The 22604-nt window shown below is 38.3% G+C and overlaps 1 protein-coding gene across 1 annotated transcript; it reads right to left on the bottom strand.

The window, feature by feature from the left end:
• Nucleotides 1-178: 178 nt before the first annotated feature.
• On the bottom strand, nucleotides 179-21543 carry LOC139939529 (cell division cycle protein 27 homolog). The gene is made up of 19 exons (XM_071935525.1): nucleotides 21406-21543; nucleotides 20179-20254; nucleotides 19611-19758; nucleotides 18966-19091; nucleotides 18642-18739; nucleotides 18361-18521; nucleotides 17085-17308; nucleotides 15465-15582; nucleotides 14161-14282; nucleotides 13044-13119; nucleotides 12371-12593; nucleotides 11726-11898; nucleotides 11103-11255; nucleotides 9951-10031; nucleotides 8961-9088; nucleotides 7946-8063; nucleotides 7281-7484; nucleotides 6930-7104; nucleotides 179-5659 (listed from the first exon to the last, which is right to left on the bottom strand). The coding sequence occupies exons 1-19, from the start codon at nucleotides 21427-21429 to the stop codon at nucleotides 5553-5555; spliced, it is 2535 nt and encodes an 844-aa protein (XP_071791626.1). The 5' UTR covers nucleotides 21430-21543; the 3' UTR covers nucleotides 179-5552.
• Nucleotides 21544-22604: the final 1061 nt, after the last annotated feature.

Here is a 22604-nt window from a genome sequence, read left to right as displayed (position 1 = left end):
CTTTCTCGAAAAACTATGGCACTTCAGAGGGAGCCGTTTCTCACAATGTTTTGTACCATCAACCTCTCCCTATTACTCGTTAACAAGAAAGGTTTTATGCTAATAATTATTTTGAGTTATTACCAATAGTGTCCACTGCCTTTAAGAACAAAAGGATTGCTGTCAGAGTCTGTGAAGATTCAATTCATACTGTACATTACTTTATTCTCATAATTATCCACAAGGCAGCATACTTAAAGTACGTTTGTCATACATACACACATCCATGCACACAATGACATGGCACAGTTTATTAATTACTACAGAAAGTCTCACATAACACTTGACATCAATCTTTCAAGCAAACTTCTTATCCAAAAAATCCGTTTCTTTTCCTACAAATATAATTGACTAAGATGGCTGATACAGATTTACAATATTTTTCTATGTGAACTTTGATAAAGTGTTTATTTGCTTTCAGATTTAGATCTGTCGTTTGATTACAAAATAGAAAAAGACTAAAATTACCCTTAAGTGGTTAACAACCAAACATCATGGTCTTGTTGCACAAGGTGAACATTGCAATATTGAGGCACCCAACTATTTTAAAACGCACAAAATGCTTAAATTGGTGGTTCCAGCTACGGCTACGACTGTTGCTAAAGGTGTTGTTAGGGAAGTCCTGTACTTCAGTGCATGACGACGCAATGATCAAGTCGTAGTCATAGCTGTAGCCGCTAATTTTGTCATGGCCTTAAGGCTATTCAAAGCCATGGCTTTGGATTCGGCTGTGGCTAAGTCTTTGTCAGAAATTTCATTAGCTCTCAGCAGGAGGATTTCAGAAAGGTAGAAAAAGCCTATGCTGAAAACGGAGCAAAACGTTTTGAAACGGTTCTTTCGGAATTCTGCATTTAAATCCAAGATGGCAACTGCATAATGGTTGAAGAAACTTAAAAACTGTAATCTATCCTTCCATCGGAGACTTCTGGGCTGTCCTTTTTCTTAGTTCTAGCCAGAAGTGCGCGTGCTCAGACCTACGCGCCCATTACTGAGCATGTGCCCACAAAAGGAAAAAAATGAGCCAAAAAAAATTTAACCGTTATGTCTGCTGCCCCCAGCATCTCAAAAGTCTCCCATTGTTAAATATGTTAAATGATCACAGCTGCAGCACTTATGTTAAGAAAAAAAGCTAAACTGGCAAATTGACCGTGAGGTAATATGTTTCAAACCTCCACAATTAACATGGAATAGTTCAAGTTGATGTAACTTGTCAGGTCAACCAAAATGATTTATGCGTAGTCACATGTAAATATTGTTAAATTACCAGAAGTGACTGCCCTGTCTCTTTATATTATTTTTTTTTTTATATGCAGTTATGCCAGCTCCCAGATTGGCCTACTTAACAAAGTGCAGTTACCCAATTTCTGAACTGGCCTTGCAGCTATCCGACCACCCAGATTGGCCTGCTGACAATTTTCTAGAAAGTTAACCGGATATGTAACAAACCACACTATGACTTCATATTGCTATATAAATTATGTAACGCTGAAACCGCACCATTTTTAAGTCCAATGAAAATGCTGCTTATAGTGAATTTAGTTATAACTAGAGGTGCTACTTAGCTGATAAGATCTAGACAGCGCTACAATTTGCAAAGTAGACATTGACTAGGGTGCGTTTCACAGTCGTAACCAATAACTGTTTCCGATGACTTTGTCGTTGGTTGATCACTGGCTATAGATCTTTGATGCATTGTGCAAGCGTGAAAGGGTATCATTGGCCGGCAGCAGGTACACATGTTCACGCTTTCGTTATTTTACATCAATGATGGTGGTCAATGACAGCATGCGCAATCCATCTATTGATCGAAACAGTTACTGTTTACGACCGCAAAACACGCACCCCCTGGTACCGCTACCTACAATATAGAAATATATTTGAACCAACAGCAGAGTGGCAATACTACTACACCATTATCAAAGACTATAGGTTTCAACCTACTACAGGAACACGGTAGAAAAATATGGTCACTTTTGTGGATTGCAAAATACATAGAAAAAGAGAAAGAGAGAACAGCTTCAAAAGGCAGATGGGATGACAAAATGCAAACCGAATAATATCGGTCGATTCTTAAATGAATTTCAAAGTTGCATGTGAAGACATAAGTTGCTTGTTACATTGAGAGCAATATTATTCAGTTTATTTTACCACACATCTAATTGCATACCAGTTTCTACCTGGATGTATAAACATTCATAACTGTCAAGAATAAAACCATTTTGTACGTTGATAGCAATTTTTAGCCAGAGTTTTTACTGTGCAAAAACAAACAAACAATATTATAACTTTTTGGGAACTCAAGCCCCCCCCCCCCCCCACCGAGTAATAATGAAACAAAAAGCACATATAGTTTTTTTTACTCAAACAGGATAAGGACTGTAGCTTTATCAGAATTGAATAAACAAATTTGCCATGTATTTTACTGCTGCAATGCCCCAATATTTAATATTGGACATGGCCGCATCCAATGTGAAACAAATATTGTATGCATTTTGTTTGTGCATTGCTTCAGAACAGAATCAATCAGTGAAATCTTGTTTTCTATTTCACTCATCTTCGTCTCGTGAAAAGGAAGAGTCCAGACATCACCTTGTGATAATATTCTGCAAAAAAAGTACTCATATGCATCCAATATTTGTAGACTAAATTGCACAACCTACGACGCTTAGTGTTAATGTAAATGTATATGAAAATTCAGTATAAATCTTAATTTTCCTTTTTCTTTCTTTTTTAAGAATACCAAAGAGGACAAAAATGTTATCAAATCTTGCCAATGACTGTACTTTCTGGAAACTTAAAAAAAAAACATTCCTGGATCGATTTAATATTCACCCAGACCCAGGGCTATGATTTTAGTTATTAAATAAAGGTACATCAACAAGTTTTAAAACTAAATTGGTTAAATTGAAGCTAATAATAGAGGAATACTATCTTTACTTTTCAGTACAAATCACTATTGGATTAGGGGATGGTAATATATCAGTTTCACTGTTATATTTTAGGTCTGCTATACATGGCAAAATTTCATGGCTCTGTGAATTCTGCACTTACGATCACCATTCTCTGCCTACTGTGCAAGCACCAAAACATCTGAGCTACATGTAGCTGTGTGAGCAAAGAATGTCTATAGTAACATGTTAACCTAGAGATTCGCTTGAAGCACGGAATTCCCTGCTTCCGTAAGTGCCGATTCTTTGCTTGTGGTAAGCAGAGCCATAAAACTCTGCACTTACAATCACCCTTCTCCGCTGACTGTGCAAGCGCCGAATAATTTGAGCTGGCTGTATAAGCATGGAATGCCTAGTAACGAGGAGTACGCACACACACTAGCAAAAAAGTCCCTTATAACTTGTGAGATATGTTGACTAAAGTACAGAATTCCCCGCTTCAAAAAGCACTAATTATTTGAATGCGAAAAGCAGAGCCATGAAATTTGGGCCCTGATGTGCTTTCAAAACCCTGATGAAAAAATAAAACTCAATCGGTACCTAAATCAGAAGTTGAACCCACAAATATCAACAGATGTCTTATCAGACCACGAGCTCTCCCTATGACAAGACGCAAGTGTGAATCAAGTTATAAGTTTTGGGTACAAACAGAGCGTGAGAGGTGGGACAAAATTAATCACAAGTTTCTTTTCCCTAATACAATTATTACACCGAACAAGTATTGTGTTTTTATTTATAAAATAAAAACAAAACATCAAGTACATCTTAAAACCAATTAAAAAATAATAATAACTTAAGTCCTTTTTCCTTCAACGAATATAAATATAAATTTCTAAACATGTCAAGGGGGGCAAGTAGTTTTCAAGAAAAAAAGAGATATATTGGAAGGAAAAAAAGGCCTTGGAAGATCGAGCAGTTTCTTCGTACAATATGGTGTGGTTTCAAAAACCTTGTCTTCACAAGCAGCCCAAGTAAATAAGCTTGAATTTTTAAAGCTTATTCATAATAGAAATCTTGATTCTTCAGACATTCTTAATACATCCCCCCTTTAAAAAAGAGACTGATTGTTGAAGAGAAATTACATCAGCATTAACAGAAACAACGTTCACGCATCTTAGACAGGAGTATTGCAGAGAGAAGGCATAAGAGTTGGGGCCAACTTGGATAAGGCATAATATGTAGAGGGGATGCACTGTACTTGGCCCTTTAAAACAAACTTAAAATCTTACCGAGTACAAAAGAGCAGACAACACACATGATATGGGCATTTTTGAAACAATCTAATCTAAATAATTTGTTTTAAAGGGAAACGCAAATTAGAAATCAGATTTAAATAGGAAGAATATCATGCCCGATAGTGTTAAGCCACGTCTGAATTTGGGCCTCCTATGAACAAGCCGCAGCCACAACCCAGCCACTAATTTGGTCGCCACTTTTCCTTGATCACATTTCTTTGCATTTGATTGCACAATTATGACACACTTAATGAGTCTTCAATGCTCACTGACTGATAATCTTTATAAGAAAGAGAACTTTTTTCTAGTGTTAGGATCTGAAGTTTTCTCCAGTGACATTTCTTCCACAGTACATTCAGTGTTTCTCTCCCTAAGTTTTCATTCAGTTGAACTTCTTGCAAACATGATACATGTGTCCCAAATTAATTCCAACGTCTGACTTTCTTTAACTGCTTGGTCACTACTGAACAAACATTTGCAATGTTTTAGCAAACTGCTCTCGTTAAAAGACACATGGGCTGCATTAGGTCCAATGGGTAAGTAGTAGGAATAGTAAAACCTCCAATACTTCCACAAAGTTAGAAAAGGGGGATGTGGTAATTGCAACAGGTAGGTAATCAAGAGTAGACATATCCCCAAAACTGGCACAAAATCATTGCTCATTGACGTTAATTCACTTCATTCCGGTCAAGAAAATTACTTGACGCAATTTTACGACTTTGCTTACAAGTAGCAACAAATCAGTGCTTACTGTGGCTTAATGTAAGTGCTTTAACTAAGCATATTTCACAAGTTAGTGAAGATTTATTCCTTGTGCTGGTGCAGAATTCTTGTACCTAAGCATTCTTCACGTACACTTCTAATGAAACTTGGGTGCAAAAAACTGTAAGGACGAGGATGGCAACTGTGGACATACGTACCCGGTACATGATAAGCAGAGTCATGATATTAGGCCTTGCTGAACTCCAGCCCCTGTACATTCAACCAGGGATGTACATTAATCAGAAATATTGACGAGCTGAAGAAATAACCTCACCTCATTATCAACAGAGGTGAAGTGATTACGCTTAGTAAAATGTTATAGAGCTAAAGTTTGATACACATACAACCAGTTATACCACTCTATATATTATCACATTGCATTTTGGCTGGATGCGCAGCTTTCAACTTGCTATAAAAATACATCTATTAAGTATGTCGTTTCCTGTGATTGACGCAGTGATTTTAGATACTCTTGATGATGGATGAAATGTTACACAAACATGGCTCGTCATTGTGGAGGAAAGTTTACCCAGAGATGCAACTCTTGTGGCGAGAACACATCGTCCGATCATAAACTCTCGTCGCTTTCATTTGCTTGTAGCTGCATATCGTCCGGTTCAACAGCGCCCTCGTGTAAGATGTCACCTTCACCTAGCGTGTCGTTATCTCCAACATCTGTGGGTTATTAGAAATATAATAGTTTTTAAAATGTGCTCAAATATTGCAGCCTAACAGATGAATTACAAAACAGTTTACATTACGCCTTGAACACCCAGCAGGGTGGATACATGCGCATTACAAGTCTTATTATTATTTATTATTATTACAAATATAAAGAACATAAATAGATTACTGGAAACATTATCACTAACATACAGATGTTTGTTAAAATTATAATGGTTTTACAAAACTGCGCATTGCAGCCACTTGAATTGCAAAACATTTTACATTACAAATACAATAAATATAGATTACTGAAAAAGTGAAAGGTAAAAACAAAAGAAAACTAAAAACTAAAAGAAGCATTATTTATGAAATCAATCAGAACATTCAACCCAGGTAAAACATGGGATAAAGATTAAATTCAATTCAATTCAGATACATAGTTATTTCCAATAATGACAAGTACATGTAATTATGGAGTAAAGTTAAAAAATAACAGTAAGTAGCAGGAATACAGGATAAATGCAATGCAGAGAGAGACTTTGAGGCTGTTTTGATAAGCAGAAGCTTGTAGAAAACAGCCAGACATACAAACAAAAAATGACAGACAACATTAGACATGACCTCTTCACTAACACAATACATAATATAGATCAGAGATAAGACAACAAACTCATAATTGCGAAAAGATGGAAAAACATTTCAAACAGAAGTGAAGATATAACATTATCAAACTTTGCAAACTGAGCATCCAGACTGCTTTTTCCCATTTGGTGATGTTCGGACATGCAATGGTCTTTAAGTGCGTCCTGTTTATAGTAATCTTTGAATTACTACTGACTTTCTACTTACATGTAGATGAATCAGATTTGAGGAATGAGAAAATTCCTGAAAATAAGCTTCCAGACTTGGGGTTACAATTCAGAAGGTTTACAGACTCTCCATCACTTTTTTCTCCTGAAGACGAGCAGACTATAGTGTTCGAAATGTTTAGACCAAACGACTCTTTACAGAGCCAACACTTGTCCCAAAAGAGATTACTCATGGCTGTACCCGCAAGTTCACAATTTATAGTTAATTCTTATCTTGTTTTCCACACCATGCAAATCTTCAAACCCCACTTTCTGCGCGAATTAATTAACAAAACTACAGGTTTCGACACAATGTGGACTATTTCTGCCTCCCTTTTGTAATAGCTTTACGTCTTTCAAGAAGGCTCAAGGCTTGAGAAAAAAATCCTGCAATCAGGAAAATTTCTGAAAAATTGTCTTCCTGTACTTACCGGCATCACTTGGGGCTCGTTCAGCTAAGGCTTCAGCCGTTGGATCATCATCGTCAGGTAGATACCTCTTATCTAACGCTTCCTTGATTTGATTATTAGCACCCTTAGGATCTAGGTCTAAGGCCCACGAGAAATTGGCCAAGGCTAGGTGAGTCTGTCCGCATTTTTTGAACACCTGTGATGACCGGGAATACAAATAAATGATAGCATTGTTAGTCTGACAGATAAAACAAGGAAGGTTTCCTAAATTAGACAACTACAAAAAATTTGACAGCTTTATAAAACAGTTTTTAAAACACCAACTATGGCAACATCACAATAAAAAGAAGTATACAAAAATTTCATACCAACCTTTCCCATGATGAAGTATACTAGCGACTCCTTAGGGATAATCTGTTTGAGTTCCTCCAGCTCTCGTAGAGCGTCTTGATAACGCTCTGTGGCAAAGAAGATGGACGCCCTGTGGAACTTACACAGTGGGTTGTTTGGATCCATCGTGATGGCCCGGTTTAGCGTCTGTAAAGCCTGGTGGGATTTGTGCTGAGCGTGTTGTACCTAACAATGGGTTAAGGAGTTTTCAAACGGTCATTCAGGATTTGAAACAAGTATAATGTTTCAAATTTTAAACTTACATCCAGAATAAATAATTTCATTTGGTTTTACCCCTACACCAACGTGTGTCAGCACTTTATACTCAGTAATTGCCCCAAGTTTTGTGAACAAAATTACAGGCATATTACTTGGGTGGGATTCGAATCCATGACCTTTGACTCTGCTTATCGTAAGCAAGGAATCGGTGCTTGCAGAAGCAGAGAATTGTGCTTACATCAAGCGTATTTCACGGGTAAGCAGGGAATTTTGGCTTGTGCGCGTGCATACTCCACAATACTAGGCATTCCAAGGGAAAGGTTTTAGACAAAACTCAAAGGTTGATGATTTGGGTAAGAATTTTACGTAATATTTTCTTGTGATGAGTGCCAAAACATGGCAAAGACTAGTAACTAGACTTCACTTACCACTCCTATATGACAAAGGAGCACAGAGCTCTGTGGATTAATGGCCAGCGCTTTCCGATAGTGCATTTCAGCCAACGCAAACTTCTCTTGTTTGTAGTATATCATACCAACCCCATACCTAGTAAGATGAAAAATACAGTCATAAATCATTTGAGATGGTTGGATTGGCACCATATCAATTTTACGATCAACTGATTGACTGAAATACTGAATGAGTAAATATCTATTGAACTAGAAGAATTGCCTACCATGCGTTGTAGAGTCTTGATTGGATGAAATACTGAATAAGTAAATACCCATTAGGCTAGAAGTATTACCTACATGTACCATGCATTGTACCATGCATTGTGCAGGGATGAGAGTCATTGCTCACCAAAAAGTCTGAAACTATATATATATATAGAAGAGTTTGCGGTAACACCATGTAATAACAATCTCTAAATGAGTTGGGGTGGTTCTGAAAAGAACCGTTGGAGCGGTTTACTCATTCAGTATTTCAATCAATCAGTCGATCGTAAAATTGATATGGTGCCAATCCAACCATCTCAAACGGTTCTAGTTACTCAGAACCACCCCAACTCATTTAGAGATTGTTATTACATGGTGTTACCGCAAACTCTTCTATATCTTATTTCCACCATGCAAAGTTTCAAATCCTACAAGTCTGAAACTACACATGTAGGATACAAATTCTACTGATGTATGTTGAAATTATGGCTTTTCCACCTGTATGGTAACCCATCGGCTTTTAGGAACAGTGTTCTCAGCATTAGAGATGTAGATCAAAGAGCAGGATTTTGTTAAAAGTCTGCAAAATCTCATCCCTGATTGTGGCATCTTAATTGAATGAAATACTGATTAAGTAAATATCTACCATGTGTTAAAGTTTCTTGACTGCATGAACACTGAATAAGTAAATATATATTAGGCTAGAAGTGTAACCTACTATACGTTGTAGTATCTTGATCAAATGAAATACTGAATAAGTAAATACCCATTGGGCTAGTAAACCTACCATGCATTGTAGTGTCTTGAGTTTATTCGTATTGCCGTACGGTAGCAAGACATTGCTTTATCTAGTTCTTCTGTGGCTACGTACTCGTGACCCAGTAACGTGTAGGCGTACGCAAACTGAGGGTCAACCTGCATTGGGAATAAATGTTGACAAATCATCAAACTCTATCGAGGAATCAAGCTCAATGTTTTTATATCACTAAAGAATACAGTCATAATTGTTGACAATATTTTATTCAAAACATAATGGGCACTCATTACAGAGGTGTAAATGTAAACAATATCTTTAAAATTTGAAATGACTGGTCAGGAAGTGAAACTCTGAATCCTGGTTATTTTGGAGGATTTTACAGACTCTCACTTTTGAGTTTCAGCAGGAAGGGTCTGGTTTGGGCATGAAGCAATAAAAATCAATTCTATTCCGCTGCTCAAATATGATTCAAACTGCCTCTAGCCACCCGACAATCTCGGTGGACTAGTTGGTAAGACATCTGGGCCCAATTTCAGAGCGCTTTCTAACGGCAAGCAAATTTTCATGCATACTGTAGCAGAAAAAATTGCTAAGGTGCAAGCTTATTTCACAGGTTAGCAGAAGAATTGGACAACCATTTTGCGCGTTTACTGTTGATTTGCAATGTGACGTCATGTATTTTCGTGCGGTAAGCACCGGAAGGTTAGCATGCCTTTTCGTATGCTTACGGTTAGCAGCGATATGAAATGGAAATCACACAGTAAGCACAAAATCAGCCGCTAAGCAGCGCTATGAAATTGGGCCCAGCTCTAGATTGGCAAAGGTCGTGGGTTCGAATCCCACCCAAGTAATATGCCTTTGATTTTTGTCCACAGGACTCGGGAAAGTACTGAGTATACAGTGGTTACACACATCAGTGTAAGAGTAAAACCAAATGATATTCTTTATCCCTATGCAAATTTAACATCTTCTAAATTCTATTCCTGATCAGCTTTTGGATAATAATTGTTTGTAACATACCTGAGCTGCTCGTTGGAAGAATTTAATTGCCATGTCGTGTTCTTTCTGCAAACTGAAGCAGTTACCAGTCGCACACCAAGCCTGTTGAGAGAGCGGGGATAAAAATATTAAATATAGCAAAAATAGCAGTCGCAAAATAAAGTACAGCAGTAACAGCAAAACGGAGATGGGCTGGACTCCTAGAGGAAGAACAAACGATTAAAGTATTAAACAAAAACAAGACACAATGGCAACCTGAGAAAAGAAAACATGGCAGACCTCCAGCAAGATGGAGAGATAAGATAGTCAGCCACGTGGAATCAACAGCCTAGCAAAGGCTTCAGTTTGCAGGCCGAATCTGAATTGACGGCTACGGCTACGGCCACGACTGTTGCTAAGGGTGTTGCTAAAGACGTCCTATACCTCAACGCATGATGACGCAGAAATCTAGCCGCAGCCGTAGCTGTAGCCGCTAATTCGGACACGGCCATATACACAGAAAGGCATGATATTTGGTTCTTGGAAAGAAGTAGAAACATTCTATTGAATACAAAGGTTTGAAGTACATGAGAACATGGTGTAGGCTCTTATACACTGTTCAGGCCTTATTAATAAAATAAAAATCAGATTTTTCCAAGTGCAAAAAATCGGAAATCAGATTAAAGAAGGAAGAATGTCGTGCCTGAACAGAAATACTTTGTACAGTTTGGAAGAGGCCTTCACCCAGCGGTGGGATGACATTGACTGATGATGATGAACAGCAGCAAGTTGCCTCCAAGCAAAGCACTAAAGACTTGACCTACTTCCACTGAACCCTTGATCACACATTATAATAAAACAAACAGGAAGGGACAACAGCAACAATGCAAAAAAATATGTGGAAGACATGGGAGTATTTGAAACATAGACAGGTGGAAAAATCACAATAACAAATAATATACAAAAATATGTAAATTTTATAGACAATTTAAAAACAAATATTTGTATTGCACGAGCAAGATGGTAGACTGGAAAAATACAGACGGCCTATAAAGGTTAAATTGGCTCTATGAAATTGGCCCATGTTGATCAAAAGCACTTAGCAATAGAAAGCAGTCTGGTGGGGCTTCTACAAGTGTAACTTGCTCATCGTAATCTGTTCTGGGTTGTCAAGGATCCAAACTCAACTCTTACCTCTGGCGAATCAGGCTCAAAATCTCCAAGTTCTTGTGCCAAGGTGGAGAGACCTACTTCCTTGTGTAGATGCCATAAAGCAGTGGAGAAGATCTCCATACCTTCAAGGTGATATGGCTCAAGACGACGTACCTCATAAAACAATCTTCCTGCCTGCAAGGTTTAACAAAGAAGCAGTGAGGTTATGAATTTCTGGGAGAAAATATTTTTCATTTTGCAATTCTCTGATGTTTTTGTATAAGGTCTACAGCATCATGGGTCAATTTCACAAAGCACTAAGATTTGATGATTTATCAGTTTCACCATAGTGATTTGTACTGTGTTAACACACCTTGCTCGCCAATCAAGATGGATTTGCAGTTGTTTCTATTTTTGTTTTTTTTATGCAAGTCGCCAGACACACAAGGCCTGAAGGCCACTTCAAGGTGTGGGCTTCAAGGTGTCGGCTACAAGGTGTGGGCTGAAACAGGTTTACCCCTTTTACAGTCCATACGGATGTAGGCTTGGGTATCATCAGTCCGAAGCCTGGCCGGTAGAGCAGAAAGCACTACCTCCCCAATTTTACAAAGTTAAGATCAATCTTAACTCTTTGTGATATCGAGCCCTTGGTTCGCTACTCTTACCTTCTGATATTCGGCTAGCTCGTAGCGTGCCCGGCCGACCTGCGACAGGACCCAGCCGGTGTTGTAGTGTTGCGGTGGTAAACTTGAGAAGAGAGCGATTGCTTTACGACAGTCGTACTGGCTTAATGCTACGTACGCCCTGCCGATCTCTCGTAGTAAAGCCAGAAGACCCTCTGAGGACCAAGCAGAAAAGACACCATTAGTAACAATCTCAGTCACTTTCCCGCGATGTGTCCTTAATACACATCATGGCGAAACCAATACACCTACTTTCCATCTAGTGGTGTGTGCCAGATCTTGCATTGCATCAATTTAGTAATAAAATATACAGAAATAGTTCATCAATTGTGAGTAGGGGGCATGTTCATAAGAATTTTAGGAACTCTGGATTTGAAAGACTGGGCTGATTGGGGTACAACGGCAGAAGCAGGTAGTGAGTTCCAAAGCCTAGCACAGGATGATATGAAGGATATCTGATACTGAGAGGTGCGTGATTTGGGGATGATGACAGTATATTGTGTACATGACTGCCTACTCAAGCGGCTTGCTGTTTGTAGAGGAAGTTTGAGAGTGTCAATTGGATGGGGTAAAAGAGAGCACTGATTACTAACTAAATACATCAATTAAGGATTCTGATGTAGGTACCTGCAGAAGCCCTCTGGAAGCTCATTAACTGCTGATGCTGCGAGGCAGACACATACGCTGCCTTGGTGTCTAACGTTCGATAGTTATCTGGTTTGATCAGATCTTCAGAGTCTGGTGGTTGTGTTATCGTTGACGTACGGCTAGTCTTGCTTTTCGTCTTGGCCTTGAGACCACGAGGTGACCCGATTTTACTCCTGGCAGACGTCTTTTTGGTTGCATTTTCCTGTAGAACAGAGATGTAATGGGTTATCATCAACCGAGAATATGAATGAGTGGGTTATGTCTCCCACTCTCCCCTCCACAGGCCTGGAGTTTCGCTCTTGAATGGGCACAGCAATTTCCCTCTGGTGAGGGGCACTTATAAGAGAAAAATTTACTAATCTATTGGAAGGTTTATTGGAATATCACAGTTAAATTGAACCAATTGGTTAGTTCCTTATTGGACAGGATTTACATCAGTTGTAGTGTAACAAGGTCTTATTGGAATTGAAAAGTTACATTGAAAAAGCTTATTGGCAAAGAATAGTAAAACTGAACTGATTGGTGAGTTCCCTATTGAATTGGATTCACATTGATTGTATTGTAACAAAGCTTATTGAACAGCTTAATTGAACTGATCAGCTACACTAGTTCCTTATTGGGGTGGAATCATATTGGTTTTATTGTATCTTACCTTGACTGAATTATTTGTAAAAAGCCTGGAGCTCCTCCTAACTCCTTGAGGGTTTTGAAACAAAACTTGAGCCGCACTGAAAGAAAATTCACAATATCCAAATTAACATCACTCTGCAACCAACAGTGAAATCACCATCCAGAACTGAATGCAACACTCTTAATATTCTAGGACTGAACACTTTCTTCAAGTGAGATTGTAGTTTGGATAATTTCAATACATTCTTGACAAGGGCTCAGTTTCATAAAGACTGTAAGCACAAAAAACTTGCTAAGCACAGAAAAGTATTGCTGAGCAGAAATAGGTTACCAGCCAAAATTACATTAAGTTCATGTTGTTGGGACTGGTGCCCCACTCAATGTTTGCTTCACAGAACAAACATTGCTGAGCAGTATTTTCTGCTAAACAGCTTTATGGATTTGGCTTAAGATCACCAAGTCACAAGCTTGAATGTTTATTCAGGGGTCGAAATTGCCACTAGCCCGCTAGCCCGGGACTACCAGATTTACAGCCGGGCTACTGATTTTTCCAGTTTGATAGCCCGACGGGCTAGTGGAAAAACAATGCAAAAAATCATCATTACAAACAACAAAGAACTGTGCTATGGTGTATTGTCAAGTTTAAGCCGTGACTCGAGACATAATGTATCTTTCGGGCTACCAAAATCTCATCAGGGCTACTAAAAATTATTGGTTACTAGCCCTGCTGACTACCATGAAAATACACTTAATTTCGACCCCTGTTATTTCATAAATTCATCAGGCAAAACAACCTAAGGCCGATTTCATAAAACACTTTAAAAGTCAGTATTACCTTAGTGATTTTTATTGTGACATCACACTTTGCTTAGAAATTAAGATTGATACACAGTTAAGACGAATCTCAGCCCTTTGTGAAACCGAGCACTGGGGTCGATTTCACAAAACTCTTCCTAACTTAGGATCGATTCTAGGATTTAGGACAAGTCCCAGCCTTGAGAACGCTCCTACGTACACGATCCAAAGATTCGCAAAACCTGTCTTGAGCAGGACGAGTCCCAAGTAAAATAAAAACCACAAACAAATTCACGGCTAGCGCAACGGTTATTTGATGAGATTCAAGAATCCTTCATTTGTACCTTGATTGTGGACTTGGTGTTGGATTGAGAAGCATCGGTGAGGGATCTTTGTTAGTGTTACTAGAATTCCCAGACTGGCTGAAGACGGCTGGCTTTGTGATCTGAGATCTTCTTGATATTCCCTAATCACACACAGAGAAAGAAAATAATCTTCAATCAATGGATGGAGTCAAATAATCATACAGGCTTTGTGATCTGAGATCTTCTTGATATTCCCTTATCACACAGTGAAAGAAAATCATCTTTAATCATTGCAGTCAAATCATAACACAAGAAAAACTCTCTTAAATCAATGGAGTCAAATAATCATACAGGCTTTGTGATCTGAGATCTTCTTGATGTTCCCTAATCACACACAGAGAAAGAAAATAATCTTCAATCAATGGATGGAGTCAAATAATCATACAGGCTTTGTGATCTGAGATCTTCTTGATATTCCCTAATCACATAGAAAGAAAATCATCTTCAATCAATGCAGTCAAATAATCATACAGGCTTTGTGATCTGAGATCTTCGTGATATTCCCTTATCACAGAGAAAGAAAATCATCTTTAATCAATGGGGACAAATATTCACACAGGAAAAAACTCTCTCATAATTGAATGACGTCAAATAATCACACAGGGAAAAACTTTCTAAAATCAATGCAGTCAAATAATCACGCAGGCTTTGTGATCTGAGATCTTCTTGATATTCCCTAATCACACAGAAAGAAAATCCTCTTCAATCAATCAATCAATCAGAGGGAATTTATATAGAACCAAAATCAACCTAATTTTGATACACTTGTTGGAATAGAAAACATTTGAGGAGTTTCTTGAAAATGTGAATAGTGTTAGCATCCTTGATGTGGTTAGGGACAGTGTTCCATTCCAATCAATGTCACCAAATGATCACACAGGAAAAAACTCTCTTAAATCAATGGATTCAAATAATCACATAGGCTTTGTAAACTGAGATCTTCTTGATATTGAAACGCGCGGTATAAGTATCATTATTATGTTCCCTAATTACAAAGAAAGAAAACCTCTCCAATCAATGTCGTCAAATCATCAAACAGCAAAAGCTAAGCCTCTCTTCAATCAATGTCGCCAAATAATCACACAGGAAAAACCTCTCCTCAATCATAGGGCCACTGATTTTCCGCGATCGCGAAAAACGGACGGAATTTTTTGTGCCTGAAACGGAATTCATGTTTTTGCCAAACGGAATTTGCACTTTTCTGAAACGGAAAATCAGTGGCCCTACAATCAATGGAGTCAATTAATCCCACAGGAAAAAGCTCTCTTAAATCATCGCCTTACCTTTTTCTGTGGCGCCCTGATTTCAGCGGACTGACTTTCTAACATCGTTGGCGATGGGGTGATATAAGCAGTCATACTGTCACCGCCATTAGGAGTGTCCAACGGAAGAACCCCAAAACTGTACAAAGAAAGAAAGTATGTAAAGTTTCTTTTGTTGGATTGAAATAAGGGGAATAAAAGGGTAGCGACGAGTTCTTACACGGGCGTTTAAAGCCGGCAGGGTTGAATTGCCGTGTGATAAAGGCCCTCGCCTTCGGCTCGGGCCTTTAGCGCTTGGCAACGACCCTGCAAGGTTTTAAACGGACGTTTAAGAACAAGTCACTTCTCTTTTATTCCCATTCATAAACGCCCTTTTGTTAAAAAAACTTTTAAAAAATACAGTTATAGAGACTTTAACAATTGAAAATTCGAGGTTTGAAATATTTTTTTCAAAAACTTTGTGAAGAATCCGTTCAATACGCGTGGGTTGTGTGTATAAATATGCAAACTAAGTAGGATTTCAAACTTAACATGGTGGGGGTATAACAAGGTGAGGTTTGCGGTAGCTTCATGTGTAAATCTCTTTTGAGTAGTGTTGCTTCTGAAAAAGTTTTCAACCAACAGTTATTTTTATAACACAATATAAAATAAATTTACACACAGCGCTACCACAAACATCACCAGTTATTTTTATAACACAATATAAAATAAATTTACACACAGCGCTACCACAAACATCACCAGTTCTTTTTATAACACAATATAAAATAAATTTACACACAGCGCTACCACAAACCTCAGCTAAATATGCAAATTAGTCATCAACTCTAATCTTCAGGCTTATTTACTGGGATACTTTCTCATCCAAACCAATGGACTTGGATAAAAGTTAAAGGGCTGGCCTCATTTTGAGTTTTATAATATTAAATTTATTTTCATAAAGCACTGTACATCCATGACTGGATCTGAAAGCACAATACATGATAAAATAGGGATGAGTTTTAACAGCTGCAGCAACTAGCTTAATATCATGAGATACGAATTACATATACATAAGTAGGAAACTTGCCCACACAACCGTGTTTAAAATCTCCTTTTTTGAGGAATGATTTCCAACAGTGTACTCTACTCTAGAAATGCTTTAGAATTGCAAAGGTCTTGGGTTCAAATCCCACCCGAATAATATGCCTCAGGGAAAGCACTGAGTATACAGTGCTAACACACATTCAGGGATTTATGCTTTGTTTTTGAAAGGGCAAGGGCACCAAGGCATTTTTCTTCTTGATAAAAGGCACCCTATGATGAAATTGCATTTTTTTTTTTTTTTTTTTCCCCGGAGTAAATTTGTTGTCCACACTTAAGACCACTCCTCATATTTCAAACATGCTGAAAATACGTAACATTAACAGCAAAGAAATAAACAAAATACAAAATACAAAAATACAAAATTGCAAATTTGTACTGGAGCATTTCAAGGGCACCAAGGCAAACCCCAGGGGACACGGAGGCAATCGCCTTCGTTCCATAAAGAATCAGGCCTGCACATTGGTGCAAGGTTAAAACCAAAGTTAACACATACTCTGCTCGTCTTGAATAAAAAAAAATCACGGTTTTGGAGGTTTTCCATGACAACCATCTAACCTTGGTGTAAGAGGACTGAGGGAGACCGGACCCCCTAAGAGATTCCTTCCGACCCTGGGTCTCGTCCTTGGGTAGCGTGATGAGCTAAGTGGAGCCGATGGGGGTAGGATGAGAGGCATGTCACCCGGGGTGTGATGGAGGTCAGGAGTTTGTACTGAGTCAGGAGTGAAGAGGTTAGATAAGGGCTTGATCCCGGAGAGCTGTACATTGAAGGTTGAGTTGTCCTGCGTAAACAGATCACAATCATTTACTTTGGTTAAGGCACTGAACACTATTATACACATATTGACTGGCAATGAGGTAACTAGTGTACGTCTATTCCCCCGAGGGACTTCGAGTGACCAGAAGAGCGACCTATTTCCCGAGGCCGAAGGCCGAGGGAAATAGGCCCCTCTTCTGGTCACTCACAGGCTCGAGGGGGAATATACGTACACTAGTTACCGAATTATGCCAGTCAATATGTGTTTTATAACACAGCTCGGTCTTAAATATGAAATAAGAACAGAAATCTAGAAAAGAAAGGAAGTTTTGTAGCTGCTGTTCACGGTTCAAGTCAAGAGAGGGCGCTGTAACCGGGCACCATTTTCGAAGAACAGTGCCCGCTCGGGAACTAGTTCCCGCAAACGCGCGCGCGATCACTAGACTATATTAGTTCATCCCACGTGACCGTGTTTCAGCCAACCAGAATACAGAAAAAACAAGAGGTGTGTTATAATGGTAATTATTAAAAATAATTGTTAGCATAAAACCTTACTTGGTAAAGAGCAATGGAGAGCTGTTGATAGTATGAAACAGCTCCCTCTGAAGTAACGTAGTTTTCGAGAAAGGGTAATTTCTCACTCAAATAATTAAAGACTAAGGCATCTGAATTACACAAATTTCTGCAACAAGGGTGTTTTTTCTTTCACTATTTTCTTAAAGGCAGTGGACACTATTAGTAATTACTCAAAATAATTATTAGCATCAAATTTTACTTGTGAGAAACAGCTCCCTCTGAAGTAACGTAGTTTTCAGGAAAAAAGTGTTTTTCAACAAATTTGATTTTGAGACCTCAGAATTAGATTTTGAGGTCTCAAAATCAAGCATCTGAAAGCACACAACTTATGTTGAGATACACCAAGTGAGGATACTGGTCTTTGACAATTACCCATAGTGTCCAGTGTCTTTAAAAAATTCAGTGAGCTCAATATCTATTTGAAAAATAGATATAAGCAGCTTAAGTAAGATTAACTCCCTCAGTTATTAACTGGTGAATTACTTTAGCGCTACACTTTACCTGTGGCGTCTCCATCGCAGGTGAATCCAGTACCAAAGGTTGCTGATGATTGACGGACATGTTTTCTGTATCGATGATAGGGTACAGATCTTGCTGTGTTGTGGATACATCAGGAGTAGACACTGCCATCGTAAACACCTTGCTGGGATCTGGCTTCTCCCCTAGACAATTCAAATTCAATTCAAACTAACGTTTATTTCCACATAATATCAAAAAGTACAGTCAATAATAAATGAATGATGTAGAAAGAGACGGGAAAGAAATACACATGTTGTTCTTACCTAGATTACAGAGATCTGCAAATGAGGACCACAGGAACGGGTTCATCTTTAAGCTTTGCTTGAGTGACTCTGATGCTTTGGTTTTTCGTTCTGTTTTACTGCATATGGGAAGAAAGTATTTTCAAGGTATTAGAGGCCTCTTTTTGGTTAGACATAAATCAAATATAGGCTGAATTACAAGGCTTGAAATTTTAAGAAAAAAATAACCACAAGACAAGAGGACTTGTAGCTCAGAACTTTCACTGGTCCAGAAATATTCAACTCTATAAAATTTGACCCTAAATGTCTTCAGGAGGAGAAATGGAAGATCTGCGCAGACCTTACCTGCATATTCTTGCCAAAAGTGCAAGAGCAAATGGTGCAGCATCTCCAAACTCTGTCTTGATTTCTTCACAGGAGTGGGGTTTGAGGATTGCATTGCCGACCAAGGCTGCTTCTCCTTCAGCCATCCTGTAGGAACAAAAACAACATGAGGAAACTTAGAAGGGTTGACGGAAAGAATCACGATTTACCAACATCAATCTGTAAGGTTTTGATCTAGCAAAATATTGTTTGAATCCTCCATAAAATATGTACACTTTCAAAATTCTTCAAGGCCATATCCAATGTGGTGGCTTCAGCTATGGCTACGGCTGTTGCCAAGGGAGCTGCTAAGGATGTCCTTTACTTTAACACATGATGGCGTTAACTGGGTATATTCACAGGACTGGAATTGCACGCAGGCCATGGAAGGCCATGGCCTCCGTTGCCCCTGGTCTTGGCCTTGGTGCCCTTCAAAAGTTTCCCATGAACTTTAAGATTATCCAATGGAAGTGCCCTTTGCAAAATGAAAAGGCCTTGCCCTTTTCAACATGTTCAGAGATGAAATTCCAGGCCTGTATTCAGCATCGAACCACATGGGTAACACATAGTGAATGTGCTACAAGTGTACTCAACGAAAATTCTCAGTAACTTTCCATCGTGACTCACTTATCTAAATCAACACAGCAACGTGCCATGAGATAGCGACACTGTGGGGTGGGACATCCCTTCATCTGTAGTAATGAGTAGGCTCTATTGCCTTTGCCAGAACGATAGTAACATGTTGCTAGTAGAAATAGCGCCTCATCAGAGCCAACTAGGATAAAAAGAAAGAAAAAAACGACATAATTACAAATCACAAGAATCTATGCCCTATGTTGCAGGCCAATTCTTTCATTGCCCCTGGGCATTGCCATGGTACCACTGGTATATTTTTGTGTTTGGTGTGCAAATGAATACATGGGAAATCAGTCACTAGTGTAACATATTATATCAGATATGATGTTGCAATATTCAGGTTAAACATAAATTTAAAAAAGAAATCACTCATTTTGCGATCATTAAATTTGGGTGGTTTTTTTTGCAGCCGACCCCCCTGCCCCTTTCATTCAATCTATCAAACTAATGAAAATTTACAAAATGGATCAAGAACAGTTGATAATGGCTTGGCATTACCTTTCTGAAACTGCAAGGTGTAACTAATAACCAATAATTGTAGGAGTTTTTCAAGACATACCTTCAGCATAGAGTCGTTCAGCCAGGAAGACAGCATCTGAGTAGGCGTAATAATTTAAACACTGCCATATTGCAGCCTGTAAACAAATACAAAATACCATTCTTTCAATTTAAATTCTACTAACTGTTTTAACTCATTAAGAAAAACATTTTTAAGGAAATTATAAACAACACAAAATTTGTGCGTGCAGGAAGTCTAGGCTCTGTGGCTCTTTTGAGTGTAGCCTCACTCACTGCAAGACACTCAGGTGAACCCCATTGCGGTAAGTGTGAACCGAGTGTCTTTTACGTGCATTTACACACACAGGACTAGGCCTGGGCAGCTAGTGAAATTTACGAGTTGACTAGTCGTGCCTCAAATAGTCATGACTTTGACACTTAGTTGCGACTTATTCTTAATTCCCAAGTTGCATAAGATAATGTTTGCCACAGGCGCAACAATACACTATTACAGTTTACGCTGAATGGATTGAAGGATTGCGTCACTGATGTCTGAATGTGTTTCGAAAGTAAGTTATGATCTCGTGTAGAAGGTAAAATTCATGCAGTTATCATGGGATATTTAAATTTTGATAATGAACAAACTTAGCACATCATGATGGATGGAATTATGATCATATTCAAAACAGAGTTGGATCATGGTTGGATCGACATTCCACTGGTCTGGACAGTCTAGTCATGCTATGCTAGCCGTGACATTCAATTTAATTTCTTCAGTTCTAATCTGGGATGGGAGGAACACATTTGGGCCGAGCACTGTGCAACTCTGGGCTTTATTTAAATATAATTGGAAACACTGAAAAAGGGAGCTATATTCAAGGAAAGGTAAACAAAAACGAAATATTAAAAAATATATAAAAAACAAAAGGCCAAACAAGATACCTCATCAATCCCCCCTCATGAGTCATTTTTCAAAATAAATTAAGTAGGCTAGGCCTTATAAACAAAATAAATAAGAATAAATAATACTAATATTTCATTCCATGTCTCCATATTTTGCGAAAATTATTCCAGAGGAAAAATTGAACAATCATTTTCTGATCTTAGTTTTCAGTGACAGTCGGCACACGGTCGAGTTGACTCTGTATGTAGACGAGTGATTGTTTTCATTTGAACACCGTACACGGATATGGTATGCGAATGCGATTAACGTTAATTTCGTTAAAACTTCGACAGATTCAAACTGCAATATCTCAAAAACGGAATTAATACAATTAAATATGCTTACCTGCACTGGCTCCTGGACAACCATGATATACTACACTAATCTATAAACGCGTGTGATGTAAACAACTTATGCGGGATTCTTAATTTTGTAAAATATTATTTCCTCTTGAAATTTTCCAACTGTCCGCCATTTTGCACCTCGTTATCAATCAAAGAGACTACTTCAATCTAACAAGTAATCTTATTGGCCAGTTGCTGCAAGTGCCTGTAAGGGCTGTTTTGATTGGTCGGACTTTTACAAGGCGGCCAGCGGGAAATAAAAAGTATTACTTTGGTTAATTGTTTTGTTCACAACAATTGTTTTTTAACATCTAATTTGATTATAATGACTTCAGACATAATAAAACAAATAGCAATTTTGTAATTCTTGTTGTCCTATTCTATATGAGGTATATATTCGGTGTTCATAGATTATTAGCAAAAAATGAGTGGCCGGGCAGCAATTTTTCCCCTTTTTTAGTTCCATTAGTCACCTAGAGGACTAGAGGGGAGGGGGGAACAAAACCAAATCCGATGAAACGGGAGAAAAAGGAGAAAAGCTCCAGCCAACACTTTTTTCGTACACTTTCGGAACAGAATTGTTTTTTAAAGTTCACAGATTTAAAAATAACTTACAGGGTTTACAGAAGGCAATGGTGAAAGACTTCTCTTGAAATATTATTCCATGAAATGCTTTACTTTTTGAGAAAACATTAAAACAATATTTATCAATTCTTGATATCGAGAATTACGGATTTATTTTAAACACATGTCATTACACGGCGAAACGTGCGGAAACAAGGGTGGGTTTTCCCGTTATTTTCTCTCGACTCCGATGACCAATTGAGCCTAAATTTTTACTTGTGTGAAGTGTGGGCCTTGGACAATCTGTTTACCGAAAATGTCCAATATGGCTTTAAATGGTGCGGACGAAAAATAATAGCCAAAGCGCAATTAAAAACAAAACTTCAAACAATTCAAAACCACGAAACAAAACTAAGGCAGTGAGTATAATAAATGGCAACTTTGTTTAGTCAGCATAAACTGCTCCAGTTCAGTCTATAAACATAACCAAAACGCGCGCAATATTTTGAACCAAAAAAGCACATTAATTTGCAGCAGAATAATTGTGTTTTTTATCGCCAAGGAGAAATTTCACTATTAATTATAAGTTTCCCCAATGTTGACCGGCTCTTAGTGGTTGTCCTGGAAGGAGGTTTC

This window comes from Asterias amurensis, chromosome 7, assembly GCF_032118995.1.
Source record: "Asterias amurensis chromosome 7, ASM3211899v1".
NCBI lineage: Eukaryota > Metazoa > Echinodermata > Asteroidea > Forcipulatida > Asteriidae > Asterias > Asterias amurensis.
This window is presented reverse-complemented; position numbering and strand designations above follow the sequence as displayed.